This window comes from Megascapheus bottae, chromosome 9, assembly GCF_031878675.1.
Source record: "Megascapheus bottae isolate mThoBot1 chromosome 9, mThoBot2.hap1, whole genome shotgun sequence".
Lineage (NCBI taxonomy): Eukaryota > Metazoa > Chordata > Mammalia > Rodentia > Geomyidae > Megascapheus > Megascapheus bottae.
This window is the reverse complement of record NC_143517.1, coordinates 56,321,833-56,343,462: the sequence shown is the minus strand read 5'-3', so window position 1 is coordinate 56,343,462 and position 21,630 is coordinate 56,321,833. Positions and strand designations below refer to the sequence as shown.

The 21,630-nt window shown below is 43.8% G+C and overlaps 1 protein-coding gene across 6 annotated transcripts in view; it reads left to right on the top strand.

The window, feature by feature from the left end:
• The window catches only part of Mtss1 (MTSS I-BAR domain containing 1), a 146,887-nt gene that overhangs the window by 112,200 nt on the left and 13,057 nt on the right, over positions 1-21,630 (top strand). For all 6 annotated transcript variants that reach the window (XM_090339358.1, XM_090339356.1, XM_090339357.1 and 3 more), the window contains exons 5-9: positions 960-1,044; positions 2,354-2,445; positions 5,821-5,895; positions 19,363-19,520; positions 21,118-21,225. In XM_090339358.1, the coding sequence (XP_090195484.1) occupies positions 960-1,044; positions 2,354-2,445; positions 5,821-5,895; positions 19,363-19,520; positions 21,118-21,225 (518 nt within the window). The remainder of the gene's footprint in view (positions 1-959; positions 1,045-2,353; positions 2,446-5,820; positions 5,896-19,362; positions 19,521-21,117; positions 21,226-21,630) is intronic.

Genomic DNA, 21,630 nt, shown 5'->3' with positions numbered 1-21,630 from the left:
ACTTAAAGACTTTTTGTCACTAGTGTCACCCAAGCCCAATTACAACATGTTCTGTCCTTTCATTTTGTACTGGCCTTGCTATTTTCTAAATCACTTGTGTTTTAGAGCTTGTATCTTGAAATAATGATGTCCCTAAATGATTCTAAACCATGTTGAAATTATTGGACCAGAAATGGTGATAGAGGAGCTTTTTCCTAAATATCAGGCTTTTCCAAACTGACATTCCTACTCATGGGTAAAGTTGATTTCTGACTCACCAACATTACAAAAATAAATAGATTAGAAAAATATCAGATCACAGCTGGGTGTTGGTGGCTCACACCTGTATTCTTAACCATTCCTTAAGAGGCTGAAATGTGAGGATTATGGTTTAAAGTCAGTCTAGGCAGGAAAGTCTGTGAGATTCTTGCCTCCAGTTAAATACCAAAAAAGCTGGAAGTGGAGCTATGGCTCAAGTGGTAAAATGGTAGCTTTGAACAAAAAGCTTAAGGCCAGTACCCGGGACCTTAGTTCAAGCCCCAGGACCAGCATAACAGTGAAACCATTAGATCATTCCATATGTAGGAAGAGTAATCTTAGTTGTGGTAATGCACAAATACCTCACATATGTGTGTTTATACATGGGTATACATGTCCATGAAGACCAAGTTGAAAGGCAGTGGCTTATATTTCATGAATGGTTTAATCTGTCTTGTTAGCTGGGTACTGATGACTCACACCTGTAATCCTAGCTGCTCAGGAGGCTGAGATCTGAAAATCACGGTTCAAAGCCAGCCTAGGCACAAAAGTCCATGAGACGCTTATCTCCATTTTTCACTAGAAAAGTGGAAGTGGCACTGTGGCTCAAGTGGTAGAGTGCTAGCTGAGAGCTCAGGGACAGTGCCCAGTCTCTGCTTTTGAAACTCTCCAAGGATCTTGGGGATAGCTGTCCCTCACCTGTGTCTCTGTTGCTTTTTCAGGTGGTACCAGGGAGATTGGCTCGGCGCTCACCAGGATGTGCATGCGGCACAGAAGCATAGAAACCAAGCTCAGGCAGTTTTCAAGGTGAGAAGCCTGCTCTTCCCAGATCCCAACCCTCGTTGCTGGTTTTTGGAAGGGAAGCTGCTACTCAACATGAGTAGCTCTGGTCTCCCCCAGCATGTAAATCTCCCCATGGGTCCTTTTCCTGACACGGCTCAGACACTGGAAGAGCCTGTGTTGGGCATCTATGTGCCAAGCGCTGATCTAGCATCAATCACACAACAGATAACCAGTGGAGATGCCTGACCTTGAGAGCCTACTCTTCCGTGCCGTGGTGTTGGTCTATCCTTGCCTCCAACAGTGTGAGGAGCCAGTATTGACCTGCTCTAAGGGCCCCTGAACCTCCGGCCCTGCAGGATCCTCTTGCATTATTTTTTTGTTATTGTAAAGTTGATATACAAGAGGGGTTACAGTTACATGTGACAGATAACAAGTATATTTCTTTTTATAGTGTCAACCCCTTCCCTTGTTCTCTCCCAGTTTTTCTATCCTGTCCCCACCCTTAAGTTGTATAGTTCACTTTCCCATACAGTGTCCAGGAAGTACCACTGCTGCATTGTTCACCTTTTGTTGCAGGAGCATTTTAGAAGGAGGGACTGGCGTCAGAGAGGGACATGTACTATCTGCTGTGTCCCACCAACTTGAGTTTTTAACCTACAGAGATAAGGGATAGAGTACAGAGCTCTCCACACCGCCATACTGCTGTCTTCCCAGCTGGCAATAACTGGGATTTGAAGCCACCAAATGATGAAAGAAAATTGGTCACTTTTACCCAAGTAGACCAGCCTAATCCAGCATGCCCATAGCTCTGTTTGGGAGAGGACACAGAGAAAGGGGTATACCTAGAAATTCCTGTACTCCCTGATGATCCAGAAGCTCACAGAACAGCTTAACAGATGTGTTGTTCATCCTTCTTTTTCTCCAGGCTGCACCCCAAGTAGTGTACCTTTATGACTCATGTTCTGGAGTAGATATCAGAACCTAAGACCATTTAAAAAAAAGTTTTTACGCAGGTCAGTGGGCAGCCCTTTGGGGTTGCTTGTTGGTGGCTGCGGCCCCATGTTTTGGTAGTGTAGCAGAAGAAATGTTAAGAGGACTGACTCCAGCCAATCACATTTTGTAGCTCCTTATTGCATAGTCAAGGAGTTGAGCATACTGAGAGCAAGGCTGTCCCGGAACTGGGGTTTCAGCAGGAATGAAACACTGGCTTATTATCTTACCTTTGCTTGCTTCGAAGAATTGCAATTTAGGTGTGTTTTGACAATTAGATGTGAGTCTTGACAACAGGATGTATCTGTTTCAATTTCTTCTTTTCTTTCTCTTTGGGCAAAAGTGCTCTAATTGACTGTCTGATCAACCCACTTCAAGAGCAGATGGAAGAATGGAAGAAAGTGGCCAACCAGCTGGACAAGGACCATGCGAAAGGTATGTGGCAGGAGGTTGGCCTGTCACTACCCTCTTGGCTTCCAGAGCTATGGGGGTTGCTGGCAGCAGCTTAGTGCCTCTGCTGGATTTATTGGTGTTACCCTGTCAGCATCCTTCCTATCCCTCCTTTTTCTGTGGGTGTTTGTTTCAGTCAGTGTCCGGGGACAAGAATTCCAGAGTGATCATATTGCAAGACTGAGTGTTGGGATTACTGTTTGTTTGATGATACTTGGGTTTGAAACTTAGGGCCTTACTTTGGCTAGACAGACACCCATTTTACCATATAAGCCACTGACCAGCTCTTTGTTATACATTGTTTATTTTTTTTAGATAAGGTTTCACTTTATTTCTAGTCTGGCCTTGACCATGATCTTTCTGTTTGCTTTGTTACATAACTGGGGTGACAAATGTTCACTACCATACTCAGCCACTTGTTACAGAAGGGGCTTTGTAAGTGTCATTGTGGGCTGGCCTCAAACTGTGATCTCCTAATCTCTACCTCCTGCATAAACTAGGATTACAAACCTGAGTCACCATGCCAAATCCTGGATGTCTTCTTTTGTTTTTGCCCTTGTTTTGTCCTTGTTATTTAGTAGCATTGCAATCACTTGAATTAAATGTGAAATGTAATGGCAGGTTTGGCAGACATTTATGCAGAAGGCATTTCAAGACCTTTTGAACATCACGGTTCTAATGATGCAGGCTTACCTTGAATCAGGCGATGGGAACTGGCCAGGAAGGCGAGTCTTTGTGAACTTGCTTCATTAGTTATCAGGGATCAGATTTTGTAGGATGGAGCTAGGGGTCATCTGCAGAGAAAATAGTACTACCACACACTTGAAGGTGACGTTGTTTTGTGTTCCCTTTATAGAGGCCAACAGGACTGCAGCAAGTCTCATTCCTTATTGAAATCATTCTGAATTTCTTTCCTCCTCCCTCTTCTTCTTCCTCTTCCTCCTCCTCCTTCTGGTGCTTGAACTCTGGACCTAGGCTGTGACCCTGAGCTCTTCAGCTCAAGGCTAGTGCTCTACTACTTTGAGCCACAGCACCACGTCCGGTTTTCTGGTGGTTAATTGGAGATAAGAGTCCCACGGACTTCCTGCCTAGGCTGGCTTTGAGCCATGATCCTCAGATCTCAGCCTCCTGAGTAGCTAAGATTATGGGCATGAATCACTGGTGCCCAGCTGAATTTCTGTTTTGAATAAGGTCTTACCTTGGTTGGTCTTGACCAGCTCAGATGGTTTGCCCACCTTAGTGTTCTGAGTTCTAGAATTATAGGCATGTGCCACTGTGTCCAGCTAGTTGTGATGTTTTTCATATGCTAGTATTGTGGGCTGTACAGAAAGATATTTACTAATTAGGAGAAAAGATCAACCCAAGTGATGTGGCAAAGTACAATAAAGTAGACTCAGTCAGTGTTCTGCGATCTGAAACCTTTAGTAGAACTGGCTACTTTATGGCAAAAAAAGTGGTTTCACGTTTGTCTGTGTCAGGCTGTATAGTGAGAATGATGCCACAGCCTGAAAAGCTTTCCCACTGGAAAGTTGAGAATTCCCTCTGGTTATTCCAGTGTCCTCTTTCCATTCACACTCCCGAGAGTTCACACTGCATCCCTTGTCTGTGCATTCCCTGGATCCCCAAAACAAATGAATTGACCTTGAGTTTTATTGCATGTTCTGTGAAATGTGTTAAGCACAGAGGTTGGCTTCTGTGATCCTGCCTTCGCTGATACTGAAAATTGATCTTAGTGTGAAGTACTGAGAAAAGAATGTGGAGAGTTTAGAAAGTTAAAGTACAACAGCAAATGTTTAGCACTTGTATTTAAAAAATTTTTAAAGTCTTTATTCCTGAAACATCCTGTTTTGTTTTTTTTTAAGTTACAGTTTATCTGTAATTAGGGAAAATGGCATCCTGAATCTGAGGTCGCTTTTAAGAGTTACTTTAAAAAGAAGTTCCATCTTTATGATCTATCCTCTTCTGGCATTTTCCTTCTAGAATATGGCTTCTATGGGTGATACATTCCCAGGAAACCTTTCTTTAGTCACTGGAGCACTCTCTCACTCTGCTACCAGATTGTTTTCCCTTAGATTTACTCCATGTATCCATCTACATTTCCATTAGGTAAAAGAAAACAAACATGGGCACCTTCTTTTCAGATAGCAAGAGAGTTGATCATTTACATCCCTTCCCCTCAACTTTTCTTCTTGTTACTTTTGTTCTTATTAAATGTACTCATTTGAAACAGAAGAGCTAATTTTATCGAAAAGACTTAAAAGTATCAGAAGTGTGAAGCTTTTTGAACCTTTTGCTGCGCCCTCAGAGAGAAGGCAGCAGGTATGGCAAAGAGAGCTCTGCTGCATCTCTGCTAATCCAAGAAGACAAGGAAAGGCCCCTTGGTTTTTAACTGGAACTCCTCTTCCTTCCTGTCCATGGGAGTGCACAAAGAAGCACTTATTTCTTGGTTCTACTTCCTAGTTCTCATCCAGAAACTGACAAGCTGACCTGAGTGTGATGTAGATCCATTACAAGGTTCTGTACATCTGGTTAGACAGGTCACGGGCTCAGAGTCTCAACACCCACCCAGGGTTTGAGAGAAAACACTTCTTCCATCTTTATGATTCAGCTTTAACTCAGAACAAGACCCTGGCAGCAGCCATGGGTGATGTACACTCAGCGAGGGGAGAGGGGGAGGTGGGGGGACCCAGCTATTGCTGCCCTCTCCCAGGAGGAGGAGGGAACTGTAGGCAGGGTGCAGAATGGGGCTCCTCAAAAGAGGAGCTAAATGAGCACAAGCTCGGTTGAAGAATTAGAAAATTGGGGTGCCTTAGAGGAATAATTGGGACTTTTGTCCCATTTTAATTTGAGGCAGTGGGGAGATGAGTTAGCCTGAGAGAAAGCAACATGGGGAGTCAGGGAAGATTGGAGGAGTCATCCGAAAAGAAGAGAAAGCCGCCGACGGTGGACTCAGTCCACTACTGTGTGGACTTCTCGCTCAGTGAAGAAGTCAGGAGTCAGAGTGAGTGTGGTGGGAGTGGATGCTGGGACATGGCATGTGTTTTAAATAATGGCATTTGTCTTCAAGGGGGCCTGGGAAGGAGAAACCATAGTTCATTTTGAGGGGGGGCAGAGAGAGAGAGAGAGAGAGAGAGAGAGAGAGAGAGAGAGAGAGAAAGAGAGAGAGAGAGAGGGAGAGAGAGAGAGAATATTAGCCTCTTCATTGTGAAATGTTGTGAGATTTTTATCATAGTGTATTTAATACAGATGTTCACTGCGCATGTCAGCATTTATGCCTCCAGGGATCAAGGCGACCTCGCTATGGAAAAATCATCTGCTGAATAAAGTGGTAAAATTGTTCAATATTCTGTTTTGTCTTAGAATATAAGAAAGCTCGCCAAGAGATAAAAAAGAAGTCCTCAGATACGCTGAAATTGCAGAAGAAAGCCAAAAAAGGTAACAGAACATTCTACCACTGATACTGTGCGTGAAAACCATGAATCCAGGCTGAGTGTGTCTAAGGCAAGGAAACCTGGGATTCCCAGACTGCTTGTGTCACGTGCCCTGCAGAACGGAGAATGCCAATAGGCGCTATCTGAGTTAAAGTTCTTGTGCTGCAGATGCATTGGTTACAAACTCTGGCTAAGTAGTACTTGACTGTACTTTCCCCAACCTCTGTCTTCAAAACCTGACAGTTTCCATGCCCACTGTGCTTTGTAATGAAACCTGTATATTTCTTCTGAGCCTCAGGCACAGGCAAGGAAGCCTTTTATGCAAATGTTCTCTAGTAATTATCACAGAAATTATGTTATTTTTTTTTCTCCTCCATTGTGCACAGCCTATAATCTCAGAAATCCTCAGTTAAGTCTCGTGAGAGTGCTAGAAATGGCTGCTGTGAGAACCATGTACCTTTGCTGTTCAGGGGGTTTACATGTGTTCATGTGTTGAGATGGAGCTCAGTTCAGCTGGCAGGGACACCACAATGTTCCTCTGCCGGTTCTTATCACATACCCCTACACTCCTCCAACTCCATGGATAGAAAGCTACGTCCCCTTAACAAACTCTCCTAGCACCTTAAACATAGGAACCCCCTGTTGATTTGGAGAAGATGACATTCCTTCCAGATGATACTTTTTTTGAGGGGGTGGGGGTCAATTGTGAGGCTTGAATTCTGGGCCTGAACACTGTCCCAGAGCTCTTCACTCAAAGCTAGTGCTCTACCACCTTGAGCCACAGCACCACTTCTGGTTTGTTGACGGTTAATTTGAGAGAAGAGTCCCATGTATTTTTTGTGCCTGGGCTGGCTTTGAGCCACAGTCTTCAGATCTTAGCCTGCTGAGTAGCTAGATTTACAGGTGTGAGCCACCGGCACCAAGTTCCTAGAGAATTCTTGAAGGCAAGATTTTTTTTTTTTTGTCCATCGTGGGACTTGAACTCTGGGCCTGGGCTTTGTCCCTGAGCTCTTCAGGTCAAGGCTACCGCCCTACTCCTTGAGCCACAGCACCACTTCCAGTTGGCATTCTAATCAGAGATAAGGGTCTCATGGACTTTAGTACCCAAGCTGGCTTTGAACCAAGAGCCTCAGATCTTAGCCTCTTGAGTAGCTAGGATTACAGGTGTGAGCCACCGTGCCTGGCGATAGCAAGATTTTTAATTCATTGCATCCTAAAAAGCTAAAGTGGGATTCTTCATCAAGCTTCACCTACAGGGCCTGGGTACTATCCCTGAGCTTTTTTTTCCCCCTCTAGGCTGGTGCTCTACCACTTAAGCCATAGCTTCACTTTGAGCTTCTTGCTGGTTAATTGGAATTAAGAGTCTCAGAGGCTTAACTGTTTGGGCTGGCTTTGAAGCACTATTCTCAGATCTCAGCCTCCTGAATAACTAGAATTATCGACGTGAGCCATCTATGTGGCCTGGCTCAAGCTTCTCGAGTGCTAATTTGGGCCAGCAGCCCTTCAACAAGCAGTTCTTATTTGGAATTAAAAGCAAACAGGGAGGGATGGATGGAATGGTGGAAGGCTGTGGTGTCGTGGGGAGAGGTGATAGCAGGACAAAATTAGTAAGCTTTGACATTTGATAGGGATGTTCTTAACCTCCAATTCTTACAAAACCCATTTTAAGACAAAGGCAAGATTTTTACCTACAATCGAATTTCCTTTCCCTCTTGGATCTAGCAGTTTCTTTTAGGAGTTATTTTTTCTAATCTGCTCTATCTCAAATTTGCATTCTATCTAACAAGGAAATCTGGGAGCCAGTAATGGGACTTGTAGCCAGTAACATTTTAGGGCATCTAAAAGTACATGGTTATAAATAAAATGGCTGCCATCTACCACGAGGCCCTGTGAAGAATAGGCTTGCCACTTCACTGACAGCCTGGCAGCTTTGAGTTAGGAGAGGTTAATGGGCTTAGAGAAGGCCTCATGGGAAGAGGTGTGGGCCAAGCAAAAGCTTGGGGAATTTGCTGAAAAGAATGAGGAAAGAAGTAGCTGTTTTCTCTTCATTCTTCCATAGTTCTTTTCTAGAGGCTTTAAATTCTTATCTGCAAAAAGAATCCTTTTATCTAATTGGACAGCTCTGAAGAATTCAAATGGCAGAGTCCTCACCTGCCACGTGAAGCCTTTAGAGCTGTCCACTTAGCAGAATATGGGCCTACATGAAATGGGGCTTGGCATTTGAGTTGCGAGGTTTCTTGGTTTCTAAACTGACTATTTCCTTTTACCCCAACCACATATGTATCCAGAACCCTGAGTTCCCACATCCTGTCCTGCCTGGTATGTTCTGTCCACAGGATCTGACAGCTCACTTGCTTGTGTGTAGTGTTCTGGATAGCTTTCTGGATAGTGTTCTGGGGCTGTTAGAAGACATTCTTTTTTAATCTTGTTATCCTTTTTCTAAAATACCTAGGTGCATTCCTTCTTCCCCCCCCACATTAGGTGCTCATATTTGTTTTATGGGGAATGAATATAGCCTTCCGGAAAGTTCCAGAGTCAGCACGCTGAGCATATGTATGTGGGTGATCAATCCCCTTGCAGAATGAAGGGAAAGTTGCAGAGTTTGAAGGCTTTCTGGTTATTTGGGGCTCTGGTTAGCTGAAATCCGCTTCCAGCCTGGAAACCTCTTGAGGTATTTGCTCCATCCTCTTTTGAGGCTTTCCAGACCCATAGCTTATAAATGTGACATGTTAGGATGGCTGCAGGCTGTGAATGCCCTTTGCATATGTGTCCAAATAGAATGGAATCTGGCTGCTCCCAGCTAAATCATCCCTTTCTTCATAATATGTTTTCAGGACACTCTTCAGCAGTTTGATGCCATACCTTTTTTTTGACAGTTTACCTCTGTAAATATATGCATGGATTTAGCCTCATCCCTAATGTAGGCAAACAAGTTATATGGGATGTGGCTTTCATGAGCAACTCAGTGTCTCTTCTTCTCACTCTGCAAATAATCACCTTTTGTCACATCCTTTATTTGACCCTTTTTTTTCCTATGAGAGGTATCATTTGTAATTTAAATTTAAATAATTTATGTCAAAAACAATGGTTTGCTTTTTTTCTCTCCTCCCCCCAAAATGTTTTAAAGTAACTTGGGATATGCTGCAGTCTGGTTGGATAAGTAGACTGGCTGGGCTGGAGAGAGACAGTCCTCACCCTTAGGGAAGTTCTCCTCTGAGACTCAGGTCTTTACCAACAGAGCAGCAGGAAGTAAGGAATGATCTCAGCATGCTTACTCATGGCTAGAGCTGTACCACTTGGGCCATGTTTTTAGCTTGGCTTTTTTGCTGGTTAATTAGAGATGGAGTCTCATGAACTTTTCTACTTTGAACCAACGTTCTCCATATCTCAGCTTCCTAAATAAAATAGCTAGGATTATAGGCATGTGCCACCAGTACCCAACCTCTTCCCTCCCCTTTTTTAATGTCACCTTAAGCTTTGTTTACTAGGATTCTGTATTTATGAAAAAAAATCACGCTTGAAAGGTTCTCTGGTCAACATATCTGAATTGACCTTTTGTAGGTTTGTTGTAGGTATATTTTAGTTTTAAACAAGTTCTCAGTCTTTAGGGGTGATAATTAACTAATGAGGACAATTTCTGTGCAAGTGAGAAGGGAAGAAAATTAGCCAGGCAGGACAGGGAAACTTGAATGTGTAGCTCCTGCTAGATGTCCGATGGAGTAGGTGGCAGCAAGCCGTGGCTAACTCATGACCGAAAGGTAAGGCCGCTGCTGCTTGAATACCAGTTTGACTTTATTGTTTTCCTTTTTGTGTCAATTGTGTGTCCTGCACTTTCTCACCGTGCGCCCCCTGCCAGTGGATGCTCTGGGTAAGTGTATATCCCAAATCTCTGGTGGCTGGTCACGGTATGGTTCTTATTGTGGGTTTACCCATGTTGTTTTTTTTTTTTTTTTTTTTTGGTACTCTCCCCTAACCGGCTCCAAGCAATCAGTTGTGCATACTTAATTTCTTGTAGCTGTAAGAAAATTGTGTGTTTTAATAATTTCCTTTCTTGGATGTTTGGCCATTAAAAGTATTAATGCCACATTCTTCAATCTGTTGCACCTTTGCGATTCAGAATTAGACTCATGGAAAAAAGAAATACTAAGGAACTAGTACATTTATACATATATACCTAAGTATGCATAAGTATATGGATCTATTATATGCATACGTGTGCATGCCTGTGCACACTCATGTCACAAGAATTTCTAAACTAGTAAAAGATACTAATGACTCACACTTGCAATCTTAGCCACTCAGAAGGCTGAGATATGAGGATCATGGATGGAAGCTAACCTGGGCAGAAAAATCCAGGCTTTTTATGTCTAGATAACCAGCAAAAACCTGGAAGTGATGATGTTAAAGTGGCAGCCCTGAACAAAAAGTAATAATAATTATAAACCAAGCTACAGCAAGCGCCCTGAGTTCAAGCTTCAGAACTGGCGTATGCACACAATTCCTGAGTCAGATTTGGCTGTATGAAGTCTAAAAACTATCTTTATCTTTCTGCACAGGACCTTATAGTTCTTTCCAAAACCAATCTTTTAAACAAATCAACAAAAAGCCCCAGAAGTATTTACTTCATCATCGTTTGTGGAATGTTTCATCTCAAAGGATCAGGTCTTTAAATTCAGTGCGCACAGTGGTTCTCTTGGGTGAATGTGGGCCCTGCTATGGGTGATCATGCCACTAAATTGCAAGTTGCTTTGCAGTCTGTGCTGTCCTCTGTCCAGGGAGGGAAGTCTGTCTGAGGTGTCCCTGTGACTCTCTTGGCTAAGTGTGCACCCTGTCCTATGAGCTTCTTACAGGAATCAGATTGTGTCATCTACAGTAAACCCAGTTGTCCTGGGTCAGGTGGGGGCGAGGATGGCAGTTCTGTTCTGAAGCTCACAGTTGTGCCTCTGCATCCCCCTGTGATGTTGGGCTAGTCCACCTCTCAGTGTTGTGATTATGAAACCACCTGAAAAAAGTTTCTAGAAAACTTTTGGTGGGAAGGTAAGACATACCCATATTTATGCTTATTGAGGTAACATCCGTATCAGCTGAAATGTATCATTTTAATTATTTGAAAAGATACATGTCAGTGACTTTTATACATCCACAATGTTACGAAACCATCACTATTACCTAGTTTTTATTACCCATCCCAAAGACTCCCCATACCCATTCAGCATTCAGTTCCTATCCCATCCTTGTCCCTGACAACCCCTCCCTGCTCTTTGTCTCAACTCGCCTCTTCTGGATGTGTTTTATAAATCAATGGCACAGTATGGGCCTTTTGAGGATAGCTGCTTTCTTCAAGTTTTATGAAACCCTTTCTGAGAGCCTGGAATGAGTTGGGCCTTGGGATAAACAGAGCATCTTACTTATCGGAACGGAATGGGGTAGGTAAGTGTGGAATAGTGCCAAAGTGCTTGCAACACTTTGGTCGAGGTTCTACCTCATCTTTAGTCAGCGACATCTCCTGTGGTTCCTTATGTTGCTGAGAATGGGTTCCCGAGGTGAAGCCACAGCAGCAGGGTCTGTGAGCATAAGGACACAAGGAAAGCTGTGTGATCTGAAGAGATTCCGTTTTGAAACAAGATAGAAATTTCCATTTTAATGAAATTTCATAAACTTTCAATGTGCTTTAAGATGGGATGTGGCTTAGTGGTAGAGTACTTACTTAGCATGTACCAGACTCTGCTTTCAATCCTCAGAACCACCAAAAAAGTGGGGGGTAAGAAGAAAAAGGTGTAGTTTAGAAAGTGAGACTATACAATGCGTGTCTGTGTATGTACATATGTATACATATGCAGGGAGGGAGGGAGGGAGAAATGAAACAAGGGAGAAAGGTGATAGACAATAAATTCTCCTTTGGATCAAATAGATCTGTTAACCTTAAACCCAGCTTCCTGTTGTAAATTCCACAGTGAAAGGAATTTACAACTCATTGAAGATAGATTTGCCTGTGAGGACATAACCTGTTCCCTCCAGGGACTTGAGCACCCTGAAATTAGTTGGTTTAATCTCGGGTACTCAGGGCTACAGAGGCATGGACACAGGGCGCACACATGTAGTTGGGAAGCACAGGAACCAGGGAAGAGTCAACATATCCCAGGGGTTTTTCTGATGGGCAGTGTGGCCAGGTAGACAACCCTCTAAGCTACTCAGCCTCTGCTGTCCTGGACCTTGCCCCGCCCCACCCACCTCCAGGATGGCTTCATCACTTGACCTCATGTGCAGTCAGACCCCACACAAGATCACATAACTCACAGTGACTTACTGCCTCACCGTCGCTGTCTGGGAGAAGGCTTGTGTAATACTGACTCTGTTCCTGCCAGCCGTGGTTTCAGCATCCCTGGCTGTGGCCAACACACACAGAGTCACCCAGCACTCATCTCACCTTTACAAACCCCCCTGGCACCTTGCACAGAGTGACCCTGAAGCCTGCAGTCTAATGAATGCCCCCCTTGCCCTGTCTGTGTCACAGTCCCCTCCAAGTCCCACTCTGGAGATGGTTGAAGAAGGCTGATAGTGGGTACCCTTGTCCCACAGGAGGTCAACGGGGAGGGGAAGGTGACCGAGCAGTCCAGTGAAGCTGAAGCGACTTCTGAGCTGTGGCCAGAGCCTGAAGGCAAATGAGAGAATGCTAACAGCTGACAGACCCTCTGCCTGCACAGAAGCCAACTAGTAGGGTTTTCCCTCTCAGATCAAGGGGCCCTCAGGAGCGCAGGGAGCTCCCGCATGGCGCTATTGCATCTTACATGAAAACAGTCGCTAGACGCTGGAGCACATTAGCTCTATTTCACTGTGAAGCATTTTAGGTAAACACAAGCCAAGCACACTCTCCTGGAAGCCACGAGGCTCTTTCTTTGCAGGGCTCTTCTCTGCCAGCCTGGCCCCTTCAGTACCTTGTATGTGACTTGGGGACGAAGTTTTCCTTGTGCTCAGAGACCGAGCCTTGCATCTGGCCACATTCAGATGCCACACTTTACAGTGTGAACTCACGACATGAGCCAAGTGCTTTTCTCACCATTAATTCCGACCAAACACAAAACAAGAAAGAATCACAAAGGACAACTTGTTTCTACACCACTGACTTCTTTTATGGTGTGGGCCCAAATATGTATTTTTGTTTGTTTGTTTGTTTGTTTTTGCCAGTCCTGGGCTTGAGCTCAGGGCCTGAGCACTGTCCTTGGACTTTCTCAAGGCTAGAGCTCTACCACTTGAGCCTCAGCACCACTTCTGACTTTCTTCTATGTATGTGGTACTGAGGAATTGAACCCGGGTCTTTGTGCATGCTAGGCAAGCACTCTACCACTAGGCCAAACTCCCAGCCCCCCAAATATGTATTTTAAAAAAATTATTTCACAGCTGGGCCATGTGGCTCATACCTGTGTAATCCTAGCTATTCAGGAGGCGGAGATCTGAGGATCAAGCTTCAAAGCCAGCCCAGGCACTAAAGTCCATGAGACTCTTACGTTGAGGGTCAAGGGATAGGGCAGTAGCCTTGGGCTGGACAGCTCAGGGACAATGCCCAGGCCCACATCTTACCCCCACCCAAAATTATTTCACACCATTCTATCATCTTATAGCTAAAACAAAACTGTAGCACCAATGTTTTTGTTGGTGATGGACAAAATCTTGTGAGGGGCCAGGTGACTAAGAAGGAAGGAACTGGTTTTCCATGGGGGCGAAGCAAAGGTTCCCAGGAGAAGAAAGTACCAGGGCCAAAGCCAATTCTTTGTTCAGAAATTTTGCCTAGAAAGGCCATCCAAGGCATCTCAACCCCCTTCCCTTCGGCCACTTGGCAGTCTTGGAATTTGCTGGTTCCAAAGTGTTAGGCCATGTTAGGGCATGATGATTTGAGCCCAGTGAGCCAGCTCTGCTTAAGTTATTCCATCAGTGCCTCCTTCATTTTGCAAATATGTGAGTACCTGCTGTCTTACAGAAAAATGTCCTGAGTGAGAAGATGAAGCACTTGCCTCATTTCTGAGCCCTGGGCTTTTGTACTACTCTTATGGGATTTTCCAGTTCAGCAGGGGAATTGAGGAACCCAAAGTGACCTTGAGAAAATCACCAGGGGAAAACAGATAAAATAGCAGCTGAGGGAGTGCTGAGGCCAAGTAAGAGTCCTTGTCAGGAGAGAGCATTCCAGGACGCCCCTCAAGTCTGGAGAATGAACAGGGACCTGCAGAATGAGCAGATACCAAGCAGATGTCTGCTTATGAAGCAAGAATGCTGATTATGATGATAAGAGAGCTTCAACCCCAGAGGAAGGGAGGGAGACAGTGGCTCCAGAAGGCTGAGATTGGGAATGGACAAGCAGGGGGGCGTACTGCTGGGCTGGGCGAGCTGTGTGAAATTAGAGCAACGGGCTTTTCTTGAGAGTAGTAGAAGCTACTGAAGAAGAGTGCTAATATTTGAATTCTGGAAGTACTCTGGTGAAGTGGAGATATGCCTTGAGCAGAAAAAGCTAAGTGAGAGCACAAAATCCTGAGTTAAAACTCAAGGACCTGGAGACCAGAAGTGTGGCCTACTGGTAAAGTGCTTGTCTAGCATGCATGAAGCCCTGGGTTTGAGTCCCTGGTATCACACACACAGAAAAAGCCAGAAGTGGCGCTGTGACTAACCTTGAGAAAGCCCAAGGACAGTGCTCAGGCCCTGAGTTTAAGCTCCAGGACTGGGGGGAAAAAAAGCCCAAGACCTGTGCATGCACATATGCTTGCACAGGCACACAAAAGAGAGAGGCAAGGGAGGGAGAGAGGGGGAGGAAGAGGGTTTCTTTGAGGCTTCTCTTTGGAAAGCTGGGCCAAGGTGGTTGGACTGATACTTAATGGTAGCTGTCCAGCTAAGACATCAGACTCGGTAGCCTGGCCCACAGGGAAGGTAGAAAGATGAAAGGAGAGGATAATGGGGAAGCAGGGCCAGGGGATGGGGGGACAAGAATGGTCAAGGGCTCAGGCTGGGAGTTTGGCCTAGTGGTAGAGTGATTTCTTACCATGCTTGGAGACCTGGGTTCGATTCCTCGGTACCACATACATAGAAAAAAAAAAGTCAGAAGTGGTGCTGTGGCTCAAGTGGTAGAGCTCTAGCCTTGAGAAAAGTCCCAAAACAGTGCTCAGGCCCCGAGGTCCAGGTCTGGCAAAAAAAATAAAAATGAGTGGCTGGTGCTGGCTCTTGAGGAAGCTGAATGAACAGGACTAACAGGGTCTTTATAAATCAGACTGCTTCACCTTCAGGTTCCAGATCTACAGATCCAACCAAACACAGATCAAAAATGTTGATTAATGCCATTCTTTAGAGAAACAATTCTTATTAAACCAATACCAACATGGTTTGGGATTTGTAGACACCAAATATGGCAATATCTTAAAATCAGTACATACAACCAGGACAGGAAGTAATTTCTTCTGCAGTTATTTTTTAATGAATATAATTATATGCAGTGCTATTGAAATTAAGAAATAATCATGGAAATGGCCTGTGGCTCAAGGGGTAGGGCAGTAGCCTTGAGCAGAAGAACTTGGACAATGCCCAGGCCCAGAGTTCAAGCCCCCATGACCAAAAAAAACTCCAAATCATTGTGTTTTTAAATTATGACATTTCCTCAATGGGAATATTCTCACTAAAACCATAATTAGAGCACTCTTCACAGATTATATTTATTTTTGGATACTACCGTTTGAGTTCTTTAATTGTAACATAATGCATGTTTAAAACAACTTATAATTATAGAATAATTTAGCCTTATGCTTAGCAAATTAGATAACATATTCATTTTGATTTCCTATGTAGATACATCTTTAATGTATTTATTTATTTAGACAAAATCTCACTGTGTAGCCCAGGCTGGTCTAGAACACAAGAACCTCATGCTTCAGCTCCCCAAGTGCTGGGATTACGTGTGTGTTATCACTGCGCCTGTCAAAAATTCTGTTATTGAAAGTTGACATGTGTCTATCTATATAGCTTGTGAAAAAGATACAAAATTTTCCCATTGTTTGTTGCTGTCCTCTTTAAAATGCATATTCAAGCAAGTTTGATCAAACATTATGTGTTTAAATCTATCTCCCCCTGCTTCCCTCTGGGCTCCTCTACTGAAGTTAAGAACTTCAGACAGATATGGTGATGTATGCCTATAATCCCAGAATTTAGGAACCTAAGGCAAGAGGAACTTATAACCAGTTTGGACTACAATGATTTAAGGCATGGTTAAACTACAGAATAAGACCTTGTCTCAAAAAGCAAAAAGAAAATGACAAATCTCTCTCTCTTCCTCTCTCTCCTTCCCTTCCTCCCCCCCCCCCTCATCTTTTCTAGTTTGATCTCTAGCCCTTCCTAGTTTGCTATTAGAACAGCATAGGAGAGGCTGAACCTAAGCCCTGGAGCTTCACCCAAGTAAGGCCACATCCAGTGTAATTGGCCACAGTTTTACAGATTGCAAATAAAGAGTGAATAGCCTACACTATTCTAGAACTTGGTAACCAGTGGGATGTTTTGTGTATATTCAGTTTCAATGGATTCTATTGCACAGCCATCATTTTGAAATAAATGAAGATAAAATCCATAATTTTCATAGCTGGTGATGGCCTAGCCTTCCCTGTGTATGCCTGGGCCACACAGGTAGGTGACATTTCAAGAGAGCGTTTGCATCCTGGAAAATTCTGGGAGAGAATCAAAAAGTACGTTTACAGAGTTTCTGTCCACTAAAAACACTGAAATGAGTGGTTCTGGTGGCCCAGTTAATGTATAGCCTGTAATATTTCCTACTTGGGTAGGAAATTGAAGGACTGAAGTTTGAGATTGGCATAGACTCCATCTCAGCCAATATCTGGTACACACCTGTTATTCTAGTAAGCAGTAGAAGTATAAATACTAGGATTGCAAACTGAGCCAGTCTAGGCAAAAAAAAAAAAAAGACCCTATCTTATACAAACTGGGCACTATTGGTTCACACCTGTATGCAAGAGGGGTTGTAGTTCAAAGCCAATCTGGGTAGGAGAGTGTAAAGACTCTTATCTCGAACAGACAACTAGAGCTATGGCTCAAGTGATACAAAGAGTGCTAGTCTTAAGCAAAATAAGTTCTGGGATAGTACTCAGGCCCTGAGTTCAAGCCCCAGGTTGGCATGTACATACATACATACATACATACATACATACATACATACATACATACGCATATACACACACCACACACACACACACACACACACACACACACACACACACACACACACACACACGGAAGAAGGGTTGGAAGAGTGACTCAAGTAGTAGAGTACTTGCCTTCAAATCAGGAGGCCCTGAGTTAAACAGTTTGTACTGCCAGAAAAAAAAAAGGTTTTCTATGGTATTAGAGACTCCCTATCATTTAGAATTACATCATACATTTAACATTTTCCTGTAGTAGTGAGAATTATGTACACATATTGTGCATACTGTATTTATTGGCTAAGGCATTTTCAGTAGTGGACTTCTCACGTAGAATAATTTTTGCATTCTGTGTCAACTTAGAATGTACTTCCCATGAAAGAAAAATAGCCAGCTTCTTTTTTTCTGTTGAGACGTTTAAGCCCATTTACCTCTTGCTCCAATTGAAGCTTTCTCATCTGCTTAGGAGAGAAGTACATAATATACTCTCCAGACAAGACCGGTTTCCCGTGATCCTTTCTTTCTTCAAACCAGGTGGTACATGACAGAACTTTTCCATGCTGTTCTTAGGTGTTCACCTGCTTCCCATGAAGCAGTGGAAGCCATGAGTCAGCCTGTGGCTGTGGGCACAGGAAGAGGCGCCATGGAGGGGGAGGGTCTCCAACCACGTAGGCTCCACCTTTGCTCTGTACTTCCTCTCTGTGACCTTGGTCAAGGTCCTTGAAATTGATCTCCCCTCAGACAGATAGTCAGATTGACCTTGGATAACCTGGAAGGCTTCCTCTAGTTCTTATCATTGTGTTTTAAACATTATTATACTGAGTTTATCAAGCACAGCATTGTCATGGGGGGAAAAAAAGGCAAAAATGAAGCTATGTTTTACATGGTAGAGTGCTTGACTAGCACATAAATAAATAGTTTATTTATTTTGGCACTAAATAAATAAATAAATAATTTATTTATTTAAAAATAAAATAATAATGGAAGGGAAAATGGGAAGAAAGCCCCCCAAAATACCTTTGGTAAAAAGAACTCTGAGGAAATAACTTGTCCTTTTCCACAACTCTTATATATAATTTCAAATCTTCTTTAGAAGTACGAATTCCTAATATAAATGGCAATAGCATGTACTTGTTTGCAGTACTCCTGTCAGGCCAGAGGCCAGGAAATGGGCAAGAATTTCTCTTGTGATTTATTTCCAGCTTATTTATAGTTGGACTTTCTTCTTCAGGTTCTGCCATATCTGTGGTTTCAAATGCTTTTTTTCCCCTTTGTTGGCACTGGAAATCCAGGTCCATTTTGAAAATTAATAATTAAAAGAAATAATCAATATGAAAAAAAGAAACTTTCTCTAACTTCCTTCCTAGGGAGCTGAGCATAGAAGCTCAAGAAGAGACCCCTCTCTTACACCCTACAGATGAGCTTTGCTATAACTGCTCCCTTAGACACAGGACCTGTTCACCCATGTTTATTTTCTAGTGCAACAGAAAAAATAGGCTTGGTCTTAAGTCCACACAGTCTGAGTCACCACACTTTATTCTGCCATGGTCATGTTCAGATAGTATATTAATGGACACGGCTGTGTTCTAATAAAACTTTATTTGCTCAGGCAACTTGCTGTTCATGTCCTCGCATTGTTACAAAGGTTAACGTCCTGTCTGAAGCTCTAGAAATGGTTATCTTTGTATAAATAGGGCCTGTAGATAGCCAGATGAGTAAGCAATAAACTGGATGTACTCTCCACCTTTGGTTTGCCACCAGTAAAGACCCGACTATAAGCTTGTTCTATGGAAGAAGAGCACTTGAGTTCAGTGAACTTTCGAGGGTTTCCAGAGCCCACAGAACCAGAGAACAGACACCTTGCCTTAGTTTTCAGGAATAGAAACTTCTCCAGCAAAGGCCCTTTGATTGAGGTGGACCCCAGCTTGTGTCCATTTTTTGAAACATCCACAGGTTCCCACCTTGTTGCTCCATCCTTGGCCTCTTTGGGATGTTGTGAAGGAGACAGCAGGGCTGGGGCAGCTGAAGGCTGTGTGGACTTACACGAGGGGCAGTTAGTCACAGAGTGACCGCAGGAGATTGCTCATGTCATGAATAAACTAGAAAAATGTACCTTTCAGATGTCGGAAATTGGATCAGTATTCTGATCCGAGTGAAATAAATAAGTAGGTTGAATCTTTGTGGGGTGGGGAGGAGTTTAAATAACTTTTAAAAATTCTGGAAAATGATCCAGCAAGGACCCTAAGGGAGGATGAGTGTTTATTCCCCCTGTGGCTTTGTGTCATCTGCAGGGAGAGGGGACATCCAGCCTCAGCTCGACAGTGCTCTCCAAGATGTCAACGATAAATACCTCCTGCTGGAAGAGACAGAAAAGCAGGCCGTCCGCAAGGCGTTGATTGAAGAGCGAAGCCGGTTCTGCACCTTCATCTCCATGCTGCGGCCAGTGATAGTAAGCTGGTGGAGAGCTCCAGAAACCGTGGCCAGGCTGGGGATGGCGCATTGGCATCTGTAGAGCGGTGCTTGCTCTGGAAGTGCAGCTCTAGAGCGCAGCCCTGTGCACAGGTCTTGACCCCAGATACCACGACTGACTTGGATCAACAAGTCGATCAAGAAGACCTAGCAGGGCTGTTCTCAAAGTGGGGTCCCTGGGCCAGCCATGTCTCCTGGCTCACGCTTAGGAATGAAAAAAATTCAGACTCAGCCCAGACGCACTGAATCTCCAACTCTGAGGTTGGGTGGCCACCCTTGGTGTTTTAAACAAGCCCTCCAAATGATTTTTTTTATTTTTTTTAGCTATCTAGGCTAAGTAAAAGAATTAGAAGTGAGTTAAATCAGATATAGTTTGTTTTTAAACTTCTAGTTTTAAAAATTATCTTTAAATAGTTATATCAGATTTAGTTTTTAGGTAGATTGTACACATGCTGCAGTGGAAAACTTGTGTAACTGGCATTTTGGAACATTTATAGAGTTGCTGGCCTACATTCCTCAGCCCTAGCAAAATCTCTACATGCGAACTGTCCCTGGCCCCTGACTATAAAACCTTTTCCTGGACTATTCTTCCCTGGCCACAGTTCCAGCCAGGCACTTTGGGAAGGTGACCCCAAAAAATGTTCCCATTCCCAACTTTCTTGCTGTTAAGATGATGGGGCGAAGTAAAACCAAAACACCATAGGGGGGCACAGTTAACTTCTGGATGCCCATGTGTTGTCTCAAAGATTTAGATCCAAATATCCGCAGATCCTGTTAGGCATTGATGCCTCAGCCTGTGGAAAGTGAAGCGGTGAGAATGCACGGGTGGAGGGCGGCCTGATCCCAGCTCACTGGCAAGTCTGACACTTCAGTGAGGACTCAGGCTCCTTCCCCCTCACATCGCTCTGTGATAACGACTGGGTTTTGTTTTGTTTGTCCCTGGGTATTTAGGGGCCTAAGTGCTTTCCTTTAGCTTTTTTCACTCCAAGCTGACATTCTAGCTGGGTGCTCATGGCTCACACCTGTAATCCTAGCTACTCAGGAGGCTGAGATCTGAGGATCACCATTTGAAGCCATCTGGGGCAGGAAAGTCTGTGAGACTCTCATCTCCAACTAAATTACAGAAAAAGCAAAAGTGGCTCTGTGGCTCAAAGTGGTAGTGTACTGGCCTTGAGCAAAAGAAGCTAAGGGACATTGTCCAGGCCCAGAGTTCAAGACCCGGGCCCAGCAAAACAAATCAAAACAAAACTGGTATGCTATCACTTAAACTGTACCTCCACTTCTGGCTTTTTGCTGGTTCTTGGGGTTAATGAGTGTTGCAGGCTTTTCTGTCTAGGATAGCTTTGGAAGACGACCCTCAGATTTCAGCCTCGTGAGTAGTGAGGATTACAGGTGTGAGCCACAGCGCCCAGCTTCTTTTTCCTTTGTATTTCAGTGGACCTTTCAGCAGATTCCCCCCTCCCCCATTTCTACTTCTAAAGGTTGGAAGTGTTGTGCAGTTACCAGAGCCCCGCTGGAACTTGACTAGGAAGTAAGTATCCCTCATAACAACGATGTCATCAATTGCATTCCTGTAGGAAGAAGAAATCTCAATGCTAGGGGAAATCACCCACCTGCAGACCATATCGGAAGATCTAAAGAGCCTGACCATGGACCCTCACAAACTGCCGTCTTCCAGTGAACAGGTAAGAGCTGTGGAGCGAGCACTGCGGACCAAACCAAAGAGATGAAAGTCAAGGCTCTCAGTGTTCTCTGTAGCACCTGTCATGTCTTAACTCCTATCTATTCAAGGTGACCTTGGCGTTACAATATATGGTAATCATCCTAAACAGTCACTACACAACACTGGGGTTGTGTATCAGGCCCTATTCTGAGCTCTCCATTTCGACCTGCATTACCTTGGCTCATCTTTGTTAAGATGTATTTATTTACTTACTTATTGGGTGCACATGACATTAGTTCTGTGTCAGGTAGGAAGCATATTGGAGAAACAAACCATTGATTAATCACTTGCTGGCTTCAGTCTTTCATATAAAATTCTTTTTTCTCTTTAAACTGTCAGCTTAGAAGGTAAATTTTGAAGTGGTATA